Source organism: Oncorhynchus mykiss, chromosome 18 (genome assembly GCF_013265735.2).
Source record: "Oncorhynchus mykiss isolate Arlee chromosome 18, USDA_OmykA_1.1, whole genome shotgun sequence".
Lineage (NCBI taxonomy): Eukaryota > Metazoa > Chordata > Actinopteri > Salmoniformes > Salmonidae > Oncorhynchus > Oncorhynchus mykiss.
Window position 1 is genome coordinate 73,846,691 of NC_048582.1, and position 15,747 is coordinate 73,862,437.

At 47.0% G+C, this 15,747-nt stretch overlaps 1 protein-coding gene across 1 annotated transcript in view; it reads right to left on the reverse strand.

Annotated features, from left to right (window-relative positions):
* Positions 1 to 15,747, reverse strand: part of LOC110496905 (disks large-associated protein 3-like) — a 293,560-nt gene that overhangs the window by 24,683 nt on the left and 253,130 nt on the right. The window contains exon 3 of the mRNA XM_036953666.1: positions 12,412 to 13,661. Within this exon, the coding sequence (XP_036809561.1) occupies positions 12,412 to 13,581 (1,170 nt within the window). The 5' untranslated portion in view covers positions 13,582 to 13,661. The remainder of the gene's footprint in view (positions 1 to 12,411; positions 13,662 to 15,747) is intronic.

Below are 15,747 nucleotides of genomic sequence, written 5' to 3' on the forward strand. Positions count from 1 at the left end.
ATAGTATATTATAGTACGGTATAGTATAGTATATTATAGTACGGTATAGTATATTATAGTACGGCATGGTATAATATATTATAGTATGGAATAGTATATTATAGTATGGTATAGTATATTATAGTATAGTATGGAATAGTATATTATGGTATAGTATATTATACAATGGTAATGGTATATGGTATAGTTTATTATATTATGGTATAGTATATTATAGTATGGTGTAGTATATTATAGTACGGTATAGTATAGTATATTATAGTACGGTATAGTATATTATATTATAGTATGGAATAGTATATTATGGTATAGTATATTATACAATGGTAATGGTATATGGTATAGTTTATTATATTATGGTATAGTATATTATAGTACAGTATGGTAAAGTATATCATGGTATTTTATAGTACGGTATAGTATGGTATGCCATGGTCTTGTATTGTGTTATACTTTAGTATAGTATGGTATGGCATGGCATATTGTTTTGTTGCATGGTATATTATAATATGGTATAGTAAATTATGGTATCGTATGGTATAGTATATTATGGTATGGCATATTATGGTGTGGTATAGTATATTATAGTATTGGATAGTATATTATACTATGGTACAATATACTATGGTATTGTATATTATAGCACAGTTAAGTATGTTATAGTATGGTATAGTATATTTTGGTATAGTATGTTATGGTATTGTATATTTTGATATTATGATATGTTATGGTATAGTATATTACAGTATTGTATATTATGGAATAGTTTTTTGTATGGAATAGTATGGATCGGTATAGTATATTATGGGATGGTAAATGATGGTGTGGTATAGTATATTATAGTATTGTATAATATATTATAGTATAGTATATTATTGTATGGTATAGTATATTATGCTATGGTATATTATAGCATGGTTAAGTAGGTTATAGTGTGGTATAGTGTATTATGATACAGTATATTATGGTATGTTATGGTATGGTATATAATAGTATGGCAAAGTATATTATGGTATAGAATATTATATTATAGTATGTTATAGTATTGTGTATAATATTATGGTATAGTATATTGTAGCAATGCTAAGTATGTTATAGAGTATTATGGTATAGTATATTATGGCATAGTATAGCATATTGCAGTATGGTATAGTATATTGTGGTATAGTTTATTATAGTATGATATAGTATATTATAGTACGGTATGGTAAAGTACATTACAGTACAGTATAGTATGGTATGACATGGTATTTGTTGTATGTTATGCTATGGCATAGCGTGTTGAATTATTGTATGGTATATTATAACATGGTATACAGTACACTGCTCAAAAAAATAAAGGGAACACTTATTAAACAACACAATGTAACTCCAAGTCAATCACACTTCTGTAAAATCAAACTGTCCACTTAGGAAGCAACATTGACTGACAATACATTTCACATGCTGTTGTGCAAATGGAATAGACAACAGGTGGAAATTATAGGCAATTAGCAAGACACCCCCAATAAAGGAGTGGTTCTGCAGGTGGTGACCACAGACCACTTCTCAGTTCCTATGCTTACTGGCTGATGTTTTGGTCACTTTTGAATGCTGGCGGTGCTTTCACACTAGTGGTAGCATGAGACGGAGTCTACAACCCACACGAGTGGCTCAGGTAGTGCAGCTCATCCAGGATGGCACATCAATGCGAGCTGTGGCAAGAAGGTTTGCTGTGTCTGTCAGCGTAGTGTCCAGAGGATGGAGGCGCTACCAGGAGACAGGCCAGTACATCAGGAGACGTGGAGGAGGCCGTAGGAGGGCAACAACCCAGCAGCAGGACCGCTACCTCCGCCTTTGTGCAAGGAGGAGCAGGAGGAGCACTGCCAGAGCCCTGCAAAATGACCTCCAGCAGGCCACAAATGTGCATGTGTCTGCTCAAACGGTCAGAAACAGACTACATGAGGGTGGTATGAGGGCCCGGCGTCCACAGGTGGGGGTTGTGCTTACAGAACAACACCGTGCAGGATGTTTGGCATTTGCCAGAGAACACCAAGATTGGCAAATTCGCCACTGGCGCCCTGTGCTCTTCACAGATGAAAGCAGGTTCACACTGAGCACATGTGACAGACATGACAGAGTCTGGAGACGCCGTGGAGAACGTTCTGCTGCCTGCAACATCCTCCAGCATGACCGGTTTGGCGGTGGGTCAGTCATGGTGTGGGGTGGCATTTCTTTGGGGAGCCGCACAGCCCTCCATGTGCTCGCCAGAGGTAGCCTGACTGCCATTAGGTACCGAGATGAGATCCTCAGACCCCTTGTGAGACCATATGCTGGTGCGGTTGGCCCTGGGTTCCTCCTAATGCAAGACAATGCTAGACCTCATGTGGCTGGAGTGTGTCAGCAGTTCCTGCAAGAGGAAGGCATTGATGCTATGGACTGGCCCGCCCGTTCGTTCCCCAGACCTGAATCCAATTGAGCACATCTGGGACATCATGTCTCGCTCCATCCACCAACGCCACGTTGCACCACAGACTGTCCAGGAGTTGGCGGATGCTTTAGTCCAGGTCTGGGAGGAGATCCCTCAGGAGACCATCCGCCACCTCATCAGGAGCATGCCCAGGCGTTGTAGGGAGGTCATACAGGCACGTGGAGGCCACACACACTACTGAGCCTCATTTTGACTTGTTTTAAGGACATTACATCAAAGTTGGATCAGCCTGTAGTGTGGTTTTCAACTTTAATTTTGAGTGTGACTCCAAATCCAGATTTTGTTGTCAGCACATTCAACTATGTAAAGAAAAAAGTATTTAATAAGAATATTTCATTCGTTCAGATCTAGGATGTGTTATTTAAGTGTTCCCTTTATTTTTGTTGAGCAATTTATAATATACTATACCATAGTGTACTGTTATATGCTGTTGTGCTAAACTGTACTGTACAGTTATACTATACCATAATATACTATACTATACTATAATATACCATACTATACTATACTGTTCTGTACTGTTGTACTATACCACACTATACTGTACTGTACAGTTATACTATACCATAATATACTATACTATACTGTTCTGTACTGTTGTACTATACCACACTATACTATACCATACTATACTGTACTGTCATACTATACCATAATATACTATACAGGTTTACTATACCCTGCTGTTATACTATACCATACTATAGCATATTATACTGATATACTGTACTGTACAGTTATACCATACCACAATATACTATACTATACTATAATATACCATACTATACTATACTGTTCTGTACTGTTGTACTATACCACACTATACTGTACTGTACTGCTATACTATACCATAATATACTATACTATACTGTACGGATTTAATCTTCCCTGCTGTTATACTATACCATACTTTAGCATATTATACTGATATACTGTACTGTACTGTTATACTATACCATACTATAGCATATTATACTGATATACTGCACTGTTATACTATACCATACTATAGCATATTATACTGATATACTGTACTGCTATACTATACCATAATATACTATACTATACTGTACGGATTTACTATACCCTGCTGTTATACTATACCATACTATAGCATATTATACTGATGTACTGTACTGTACTGTTATAATATACCATAATATACTATACTATATGGATTTACTATACCCTGCTGTTATACTATACCATACTATAGCATATTATACTGATATACTGTACTGTACTGTTATACTATACCATACTGTAGCATATTATACTGATATACTGCACTGTTATACTATACCATACTATAGCATATTATACTGATATACTGCACTGTTATACTATACCATACTGTAGCATATTATACTGATATACTGCACTGTTATACTATACCATACTATAGCATATTATACTGATATACTGCACTGTTATACTATACCATACTATAGCATATTATACTGATATACTGTACTGTACTGTTATACCATACTATAGCATATTATACTGATGTACTGTACTGCACTGTTATACTATACCATACAATAGCATATTATACTGATATACTGTACTGCACTGTTATACTATACCATACAATAGCATATTATACTGATATACTGTACTGTACTGTTATACTATACCATACTATAGCATACTATACTGATATACTGTACTGTACTGTTATACTATACCATACTATAGCATATTATACTGATTTACTGTACTGCACTGTTATACTATACCATAATATACCATACCATACTACGCCATAATATACCATACCATACTATGCCATCATATACCATACTATACTGTACTGTTATACTATACCATAATATATTATACTATAATATGCCATAATATACCATACTATACTGTACTGTACTGTTGCTATGCTATTCTATACTGTACTGTTATACTGTACCATACTATACTGCTATTCTATACTGACTGTTATATGATACTATAATATACAATACTAGCATGCTACAGTATACTGTTACACTATACTATAGTATACTATACCAGCATACTGTACTGTACTGTTGTACTAGAATATACTATACTGGTATACTATTCTGTACTGTTATACTATACGGGTATAACATAGTATACTATACTGTAATTTTATGTTATAATATACTAAGCGGGAATACTATACAGTACTGTGGTGTTATACAATACTATAAAATATGACACCGGTATACTATACTATACTGTACAATAATATACAATACTGGTATACTATACTGTTCTGTACAGCTATAGTACAGTGCCTTCGGAAAGTTCAGACCCCTTCCCTTTTTCCACATTTTCGTACATTACAGCCTTGTTCTAAAATTTATTATATTAAATTCTCATCAACCTACACACAAGACACCATAATGACAAAACAAAAACAAGTTTCATAAATGTTTGTAATAAAAAAAAAAAAACAGAAATACCTTATTTACATAAGTATTCAGACCCTTTGCTATGAGACTCAAAATTGAGCTCAGGTGCATCCTGTTTCCATTGATCATCCTTGAGATGTTTCTACAACTTGGTTGGAGTCCACCTGTGATAAATTCGATTGATTGGACATGATTTGAAAGGCACACACCTGTCTACATAAGGTCCCACAGTTGACAGTGCATGTCAGAGCAAAAACCAAGTCATGAGGTCGAAGGAATTGTTCGTAGAGTTCCGAGGCAAGATTGTGTCGAGGCACAGATCTGGGGAAGGGTACCAAACAATTTCTACAGCATTGAAGGTCCCCAAGAACGCAGTGACCTCCATCATTTTTAAATGGAAGAAGTTTGAAACCCCCAAAATATTTCCTAGAGCTGGCTGACCGGCCAAACTGAGCAATTGGGGGAGAAGGGACTTGGTCAGAGAGGTGACCAAGAACCCAATGGTCTCTCTGACAGAGCTCCCTAGTTCCTCTATGGTGATGGGAGAACCTTCCAGAAGGACTACCATCTCTGCAGCACTCCACCAATCAGGCCTTTATGATAAAGTGGCCAGAAGGAAGCCACTCCTCAGTAAAACGCACATGACAGCCCACTTGGAGTTTGCCAAAAGGCACCTAAAGTCTCTCAGACCATGAGAGTCAAGATTCTCTGGTCTGTTGAAATCAAGATTGAACTCTTTGGCCTGAATGCCAAGCGTCACGTCTGAAGGAAACCTGGCACCATCCCTACGTTAAAGCATGGTAATGGCAGCATTATACTGTGGTTTTTCAGCAGCAGGGACTGGGAGACTAGTCAGGATCGAGGGAAAGATGAACGGAGTAAAGTACAGAGAGATCCTTGATGAAAACCTGTCCTTGAGTAGCCCAGCCAGAGCCCGGACTTGAACCCGATTGAACATCTCTAGAGAGACCTAAAAACACCTGTGCATTGACACTCCCCATCCAACCTGACAGAGCTTGAGAGGATCTGCACAAAAGAATGGGATAAACTCCCCAAATACAGTTGTGCCAAGCTTGTAGCGTAAAACCCAAGAAGACTCAAGGCTGTAATCGCTGCCAAAGGTGCTTCAACAAAGTACTGAGTAAAGGGTTTGAATATACTGTTGAAGTCAGAAGTTTAAATGCACCTTAACCAAATACATTTAAACTCAGTTTTTCACATTTCCCGACATTAAATCTCAGTAAACATTCCCTGTTTTAGGTTAGGAACAACACTTTATTTTAGAATATTAAAAAGCTTAAGCCATTTTGCCACAACTTTGGAAGTATGCTTGGGGTCATTGTCCATTTGGAAGACCCATTTGCAACCAAGCTTTAACTTCCTGACTGATGACTTGAGATCTTGCTTCAATAAATCCACATAATTTTCTCAAGCTTAACCCTTTTCCTCTAAGCATAACAACGTTATGTACCTGTTTCCTCCATAATATCTATCGATATAGCACTCGTTTTACTGTGGATATAGATACTTTTGTACCTGTTTCCACCAGCATCTTCACAAGGTCATTTGTTGTTGTTCTGGGATTGATCTGTACTTTTCGCACCAAAGTACATTCATCTCTAGGAGACAGAACACGTCTCCTTCCTGAGCGGTATGACGGCTGCGTGGTCCCATGGTGTATAGACTTGCGGACTATTGTTTGTGCAGATGAACATGGAACCTTCAGGCATTTGGAAATTGCTCCAAAGGATGAACCAGACTTGTGGAGGTCTACAATTGTTTTTTCTGAGGTCTTGGCTGATTTTTTTTTATTTCCCCATGATGTCAAGCAAAGAGGCACTGAGTTTGAAGGTAGGCCTTGAAATACATCCACAGGTGCACCTCCAATTGACTCAAATGATGTCAATTAGCCTATCAGATGCTTTTAAAGCCATGACATCATTTTCTGGAATTTTCCAAGCTATTTAAAGGCACAGTCAACTTATTGTATGTAAACTTCTGACCCACTGGAATTGTGATACAGTGAATTTTAAGTGAAATAATCTGTCTGTAAACAATTGTTGGAAAAATGACTTGTGGAAGTAGATGTCCTAACCGACTTGCCAAAACTATAGTTTGTTAACAAGAAATTTGTGGAGTGGTTGAAAAACAAATTTTAGCCTCCCGGGTGGCGCAGTGGTTAAGGGCGCTGTACTGCACCCAGGCTCTGTCGTAACCGGCCGCGACCGGGAGGTCCGTGGGGCGACGCACAATTGGCCTAGCGTCGCCCGGGTTAGGGAGGGCTTGGTCGGTAGGGGTGTCCTTGTCTCATTGCGCACCAGCGACTCCTGTGGCGGGCTGGGCGCAGTGTGCGCTAACCAAGGTGGCCAGGTGCACGGTGTTTCCTCCGGCGCATTGGTGCGGCTGGCTTCCGGGTTGGATGCGTGCTGTGTTAAGAAGCAGTGCGGCTTGGTTGGGTTGTGTATCGGAGGACGCATGACTTTCAACCTTCGTTTCTCCCGAGCCCGTACGGAAGTTGTAGCGATGAGACAAGATAGTAGCTACTACAACAATTGGATACCACGAAATTGGGGAGAAAAAGGGGTAAAATTAAAAAAAAAAAAAAACGTTTTAATGACTCCAACTCTAAGTGTATGTAAACTTCTGACTTCAACTATATTTATGTAAATGTGATATTTCCGTTTTTTTTGCAAAAACGTCTAAAAACCTGTGTTTACTGCTGGAGAGGGTTAGCTGGAGTAGGAGGAAGAGGAGGAGGAGGAAGAGTGTCTTTCAGAACCCTTCCTGAAACCCCACCTGTTTTGTTTTGGTTGAAACACGTTATTTGGTTTTCTAGCTGGGGGACGTAACAGGGTTAGGAAGAAGAGGAGGAGGAGGAGGAAGAGGAGGAGGAGGAGGGATATTACCTTACTGCTAGAGAGGGTTAGGAGGTGGAGGAGGAAGAGGAGGAGGAGGAGGAGGATGGAAGAGGAGGAGGAGGGATATGACCTTACTGCTAGAGAGGGTTAGGAGGTGGAGGAGGAAGAGGAGGAGGATGGGGGAGGAGGAGGAGGGAAATTACCTTACTGCTAGAGAGGGTTAGGAGGTGGAGGAGGAAGAGGAGGAGGAGGAGGAAGAGGAAGAGGAGGGGGGAATTACTTTACTGCTAGAGAGGGTTAGGAGGTGGAGGAGGAAGAGGAGGAGGAGGAGGAAGAGGAGGAGGAGGAGGATGGGGGAGGAGGAGGAGGGATATTACCTTACTGCTAGAGAGGGTTAGGAGGTGGAGGAGGAAGAGGAGGAGGAGGAGGATGGGGGAGGAGGAGGAGGGAAATTACTTTACTGCTAGAGAGGGTTAGGAGGTGGAGGAGGAAGAGGAGGAGGAGGAGGATGGGGGAGGAGGAGGAGGGATATTACTTTACTGCTAGAGAGGGTTAGGAGGTGGAGGAGGAAGAGGAGGAGGAGGAGGAAGAGGAGGAGGAGGAGGATGGGGGAGGAGGAGGAGGGATATTACCTTACTGCTAGAGAGGGTTAGGAGGTGGAGGAGGAAGAGGAGGAGGAGGAGGATGGGGGAGGAGGAGGAGGGAAATTACTTTACTGCTAGAGAGGGTTAGGAGGTGGAGGAGGAAGAGGAGGAGGAGGAGGATGGGGGAGGAGGAGGAGGGATATTACTTTACTGCTAGAGAGGGTTAGGAGGTGGAGGAGGAAGAGGAGGAGGAGGAGGGAAATTACCTTACTGCTAGAGAGGGTTAGGAGGTGGAGGAGGAAGAGGAGGAGGAGGAGGATGGGGGAGGAGGAGGAGGAGGAAGAGGAAGAGGAGGGGGGAATTACTTTACTGCTAGAGAGGGTTAGGTGGTGGAGGAGGAAGAGGAGGAGGAGGAGGAGGAAGAGGAAGAGGAGGGAAATGGCTTTACTGCTAGAGAGGGTTAGGAGGTGGAGGAAGAGGAGGAGGTGGAGGAAGAGGGGGAGGAAAAAGCATCCGTTATCTGCAACCCATTTCTTTACTTACTTTCAGATAGAGGGAAAAGATAGAGGGAAAAGATAGAGGGAAAAGATAGAGGGAAAAGATAGAGAGAAAAGATAGAGGGAAAAGATAGAGGGAAAAGATAGAGGGAAAAGATAGAGGGAAAAGATAGAGGGAAAAGATAGAGGGAAAAGATAGAGAGAAAAGATAGAGGGAAAAGATAGAGGGAAAAGCAACGGTGTGTTTTTAAGTGTACGTCCTTACTTCCTACATAGAACACTACTTTTGGCCAGAGCCCTGTGGGTCCCCTGTGGGTTTCCTGTGGGTCCCCTGTGGGTTTCCTGTGGGTCCCCTGTGGATCCCCTGTGGGCCCCCTGTGGATCCCCTGTGGGTCCCCTTTGGATCCCCTGTGGGTTTCCTGTGGATCCTCTGTGGATCCCCTGTGGGCCCCCTGTGGATCCCCTGTGAGTTTCCTGTGGGTTTCCTGTGGGTCCCCTTTGGATCCCCTGTGGGTCCCCTTTGGATCCCTGTGGGTCCCCTTTGGGTTTCCTGTGGGTCCCCTGTGGATCCCCTGTGGGTCCCCTGTGGGTTTCCTGTGGATCCCCTGTGGGTCCCCTGTGGGCCCCCTGTGGGTTTCCTGTGGGTCCCCTGTGGATCCCCTGTGGATCCCCTGTGGGTCCCCTGTGGATCCCCTGTGGATCCCCTGTGGGTCCCCTGTGGATCCCCTGTGGGTTTCCTGTGGATCCCCTGTGGGTCCCCTGTGGATCCCCTGTGGGTCCCCTGTGGATCCCCTGTGGGTTTCCTGTGGATCCCCTGCGGATTTCCTGTGGATCCCCTGCGGATTTCCTGTGTGTTTCCTGTGGATTTCCTGTGGATCCCTTGTGGGTCCCCTGTGGGTCCCCTGTGGATCCCCTGTGGGTCCCCTGTGGGTTTCCTGTGGATCCCCTGTGGGTCCCCTGTGGGCCCCCTGTGGGTTTCCTATGGGTCCCTGTGGATCCCCTGTGGATCCCCTGTGGGTCCCCTGTGGATCCCCTGTGGGTCCCCTGTGGATCCCCCGTGGGTCCCCTGTGGATCCCCTGTGGGTTTCCTGTGGATCCCCTGTGGATTTCCTGTGTGTTTCCTGTGGATTTCCTGTGGATACCCTGTGGGTCCCCTGTGGGTCCCCTGTGGATTTCCTGTGGATCCCCTGTGGGTTTCCTGTGTGTTTCCTGTGGATTTCCTGTGGATTTCCTGTGTGTTTCCTGTGGATTTCCTGTGGATTTCCTGTGGGCCCCCTGTGGATCCCCTGTGAGTTTCCTGTGGGTTTCCTGTGGGTCCCCTTTGGATCCACTGTGGGTCCCCTTTGGATCCCCTGTGGGTCCCCTTTGGATCCCCTGTGAGTCCCCTTTGGATCCCTTGTGGCTTTCCTGTGGATCCCCTGTGGGTCCCCTGTGGGTTTCCTGTGGATCCCCTGTGGGTCCCCTGTGGATCCCCTGTGGGTCCCCTGTGGATCCCCTGTGGGTTTCCTGTGGGTCCCCTGTGGATTTCCTGTGTGTTTCCTGTGGAGTTCCTGTGGATACCCTGTGGGTCCCCTGTGGATTTCCTGTGTGTTTCCTGTGGATTTCCTGTGGATTTCCTGTGTGTTTCCTGTGGATTTCCTGTGGATTTCCTGTGGGCCCCCTGTGGATCCCCTGTGAGTTTCCTGTGGGTTTCCTGTGGGTCCCCTTTGGATCCCCTGTGGGTCCCCTGTGGATTTCCTGTGGATACCCTGTGGGTCCCCTGTGGTTCCCCTGTGGATTTCCTGTGGATCCCCTGTGGATTTAATGTGTGTTTCCTGTGCATTTCCTGTGGATTTCCTGTGTGTTTCCTGTGGATTTCCTGTGGATTTCCGGTGTGTTTCCTGTGGATCCCCTGTGGATTTCCTGTGGATTTCCTGTGGGTTTCCTGTGTGTTTCCTGTGTCTAAGGTAGTGCTCTATATAAGGAATAGGGCTCTGATCTAAAGTAGTGCACTATATAGGGAATAGGGCTCTGGTCTAAGGTAGTGTACTATATAGGGAATAGGGCTCTGGTCTATAGTAGTACCACTATATAGGGAATAGGGCTCTGGTCTATAGTAGTGCACTATATAGGGAATAGGGCTCTGGTCTATAGTAGTACCACTACATAGGGAATAGGGCTCTGGTTTATAGTAGTACCACTATATAGGGAATAGGGCTCTGGTCTATAGTAGTACCACTATATAGGGAATAGGGCTCTGGTCTATAGTAGTACCACTATATAGGGAATAGGGCTCTGGTCTATAGTAGTACCACTATATAGGGAATAGGGCTCTGGTCTATAGTAGTACCACTATATAGGGAATAGGGCTCTGGTCTAAAGTAGTGCACTATATAGGGAATAGGGCTCTGGTCTATAGTAGTACCACTATATAGGGAATAGGGCTCTGGTCTATAGTAGTGACTATATAGGGAATAGGGTGCCATTAGGGACTAAGTTATTATTGTGAAAGATGCTAGATTGGTTTCTTATATATAGGTATTATATCAGTTAAAATAGCATGACACCATTTTGAAATGAGGCTCCAAAATATTCTACCCCCGCTATATTCAAATATCTGAAAAGCTCTTCTGGAAGAGTTAGATATGGAGAGGGCTATGACGTTTGATCATTTGAGACGGTGTCTATCTATCCCAGAGTCAGGAAGCTGGATCTACACTGCCTACACATGGCGTGGAACATGGAATTAAAAAAACTTTGATTTTTGAGTTAACAGCCACTTTAAGGTCACTATTTCCCTCGTCTAATCTACTACAAATTTTGCACAAAGTAACCATCAACATTTGGACGGACATTATTCATGATGAAAGGTACAGGTGCAAACACACACACCCCTCCCTCAATCCCTCACCCCACCCACCCATACACCCTCCAACCCACACACCCTCCAAAACACACACCCTCCAACCCTCTCTCCCACCCACACCCATCCCTCTCACCTATCACCCTCCCTCCCACACCCCTCCCACCCACCCACACACCCTCACACCCTCTCTCCCTCCCACACCCCTCCCTCCCTCCCTCCCACCCACACTCCTCCCTCTCACCTACCACCCTCCCTCCCACACCCCTCCCACCCACCCACACACCCTCACACCCTCTCTCCCTCCCACACCCCTCCCTCTCACCTACCACCCTCCCTCCCTCTCACCTACCACCCTCCCTCCCTCCCACCCACACCCCTCCCTCTCACCTACCACCCTCCCACCCGCTCACCCACCGACACAACCTCCAACCAACCCTCCCTCCCTCCCACCCACACCCCTCCCACCCACCCACACACACACCCTCAAACCCTCCCTCCCACCAACACCCCTCCCTCTCACCTACCTACCTACCTACCACCCTCCCTCCCTCCCACCCACACCCCTCCCTCTCACCTACCATCCACCCACCCACACCTCTCCCTCTCACCTACCACCCACCCTTCCTCCCACCCACACCCCTCCCTCTCACCTACCACCCTCCCTCCCACCCGCTCACCCACCCACCCACACTCACTAACTCACCCCACCCACCTACCAACCCTCCCTCAATCCCACCCTTCCTCCCACCCTCCCTCCCACCCACCTGTAAGTAGTGAAAGGTCCTCTCCTTCAGTTTGTTCTCCAGAGGTACCAAGGCCTTGTCATAGCCTCCTCCTCCTCCTCCTCCTCCTCCTCCCCGGACAGACGATGGGTACACCTCTCTAGCCTGGCTGACCGTCATGGCCGACCACGTGCTCCTCTTCAGAGAGTGTTGTCCTGGCCCTCCATGGTACCCTGCCACTCCCCCTCCACCACCCTCCCCCCCTGCCAGGGCCAGAGTGGTACAGGCCATGCACTCCCCCGGCCCGGGCCCTGGTGGTACACTCCCCTGTCTGGGCAGTTTCTTCATGGTCAGCTCCTGGATGGCAGCGTCCAGACTCTCGTGGCCCGTGGGGTATCCGCCTCGCCCGCCACCTCGACCACCTGGCCCGGTGTTGCCCCCGGTTACCAAGAAGCTGCTGTCACTATCGAGGTTGTCGTCGGAGCTCCACCACCCCGCGGTTCGGCTCCTGTGCCGCCTGCTGGAGGATTCGTGGCGCCCATCCCCGCTTTTGGAGCGCTCGCGGGATTTGCTGCGCCTCGCCGAGCGGGATTGGTGGCCCGAATGATTATGCCCGCCACCTTCCTCTCCTCCGCTCCTGGGCCCCCCTCCTCCTCTTTCTCGGTATTCCCCTCCTCGTGTGCCGTTGTATTCCCTCTTTGACGGCGCCTCGAGGGAGTGGGACTTGGCGAAGAGTTTCTGGACTGAGTGAACCAGGTGGCGGATACGGGAGGGGCTCTCGCCGCGCTGTTCCGCCCCGCTGGCGCTCCTCTGGTACTGCAGGGTGTGGAACCCGTCAGGGTGGAAGGGAAGCTGCTTTTCAAACTGATCCTGGAGGTTAGGAGGCATGCGATGCATCTTACCCCCGTGACCCCCCACCGTGGACAGACAATCCTCACATGAGTCGTACAACTGCTGGGTCGGGGGATGCTGGTTGGGGTGGGAGCGGGGGAACGTCCCCCCTCCAGAGTGGGTGTGGGAGCGATGCTCCAGAGCTAGGGGTTCTGGGGGACCACCGGGGGCGTAGAAGGGGTTCCCCGCCCGGTCGTAGTGTTCAGAGGGGTGGCGGTGGTACTCTCGGACGGAGCCAGGGCCCGGGCCCGGGTCACATTGTGTGTGCCCCCCGCCAGAAGAGTGCTGGGACAGGCTGCGGCTGACATGATACCCCTTCATTGAGGAGGCCGGGGGGCCGTGGTGGGCCACCCGGGCCGAGAGGGGACGCTGTGGGCGCGACAGGGCTGCGCCGGACTCACCTAGCAAGGAGGAGAGGGAGAGAGAGATAGAGATAGAGACAGACAGAGACAGCGAGAGACAGAGATAGAGGGAGAGAGAGGGAGAGAGACAGAGAGACAGAGAGACAGAGAGAGAGAGAGACAGAGAGAGAGAGAGAGAGACAGAGAGAGAGAGAGTTTGTTATCATATCAATCCAGATTAATTGAGAGAAAGATTCCACAGACTAACATCTAGGGGAAACAGATGGGGATAACATGTTGAACAGTAAATGCACTTTTCCTAAATAACATTTTTATAGATTTTCCCAAACAAAGATAAATAATTTCCAGCATTTAGAATGTATCTTTCAAGCTGTAATAAGCTGAACAAAAATACTTTATCAATTCTGATAAATCACATCTCTCTCTCTCTCTCTCTCTCTCTCTCTCTCTCTCTCTCTCTCTCTTACGCGAACCAACGAAGTGTGTTTAAAAGACCTTCACTTGAAAAAAAGAGACAAAAAAACGTCAATAGTACTGTTTGTCCATCTTGAGACTCCGTAGCCAGTATACACTTCATCAAAATAGTCAGAATTCATCTATGATAATCTGTCATTAATTTCAACGTGGCACAATTTGACATCTAACTGAGATGTTTGGTGCAGTATTTCTCAATTGAAAAAATGTTGCCTTTATTCTGTCTTCCTCCTGCCTGGGCCTGCTGTTTCAACACAGCACTAATAACCTCCCTGTCTGTCTCCCTGTCTGACTCCTTGCCTGTCTGTCTGTCTCCCTGCCTGTCTCCCTGCCTGTCTCCCTGCCTGACATCCCTGCCTGACTCCCTAGCCAGGTATTAATTGGGGGAGGAAAACAACAAATAAATAGCTTTGCATGTGTGGCTCCTTACCACAATCAATCAGTTTGACAAAAATAATCTCTGCAGAGAGAGAAGCTAGTGCGGAAGGAGAGTCTTTCACTTTGGAAGATGAAGAATTTTATATGAGGATCATGTCTCTGTCAATTCAGAGTCTGACAGTGAGTTGGAAGAAGAGGATGAGATTGACCCTCAGCCAGCCTCAGGACCAGCCTGTCAGCAACCAGCCCCAGGAACAGCCCATTAGCAACCAGCCCCAGGACCAGCCCATCAGCAACCAGCCCCAGGACCAGCCCGTCAGCAGCCAGCCCCAGGACCAGCCCATCAGCAACCAGCCCCAGGAACAGCCCATTAGCAACCAGCCCCAGGACCAGCCCATCAGCAACCAGCCCCAGGACCAGCCCATCAGCAGCCATCCCCAGGACCAGCCCATCAGCAGCCATCCCCAGGACCAGCCCTTCAGCAACCAGCCCCAGGACCAGCCCATCAGCAACCAGCCCCAGGACCAGCCCATCAGCAACCAGCCCCAGGACCAGCCCATCAGCAGCCAGCTCCAGGAGCAGCCCATCAGCAGCCATACCCAGGACCAGCCCGTCAGCAGCCAGCCCCAGGACCAGCCCATCAGCAGCCAGCCTCAGGACCAGCCCATCAGCAGCCATCCCCAGGACCAGCCCGTCAGCAGCCATCCTCAGGACCAGCCCATCAGCAGCCAGCCTCAGGACCAGCCCATCAGCAGCCAGCCTCAGGACCAGCCCGTCAGCAGCCAGCCTCAGGACCAGCCCATCAGCAGCAATCCCCAGGACCAGCCCATCAGCAGCCATCCTCAGGACCAGCCCGTCAGCAGCCAGCCTCAGGACCAGCCCATCAGCAGCCAGCCTCAGGACTAGCCCATCAGCAGCCAGCCTCAGGACCAGCCCATCAGCAGCCATCCTCAGGACCAGCCCGTCAGCAGCCAGCCTCAGGACCAGCCCGTCAGCAGCAGCCTGCAGGAAGAGAAATATGGATGTCAAAAAATTGCCCAAGGAATGAGCAAAGCCGCATGGTTACTCATGTGCAGGACACAAAGTTTTCGTCTGAACTGTTCATCCCAGACACCATCCAGAAAATCATTCTGGACTGAACTAATTTGGAGGGAAGAGGTGTTTTGGAGAGAGATGGAAGGAGATGGACCTAACTCATTAACATGCATACTTTGGGGTTCTTATCCTAGCTGGTGTTTTCCGATCCAATGGGGAATCCGCAGAATCCCTGTGG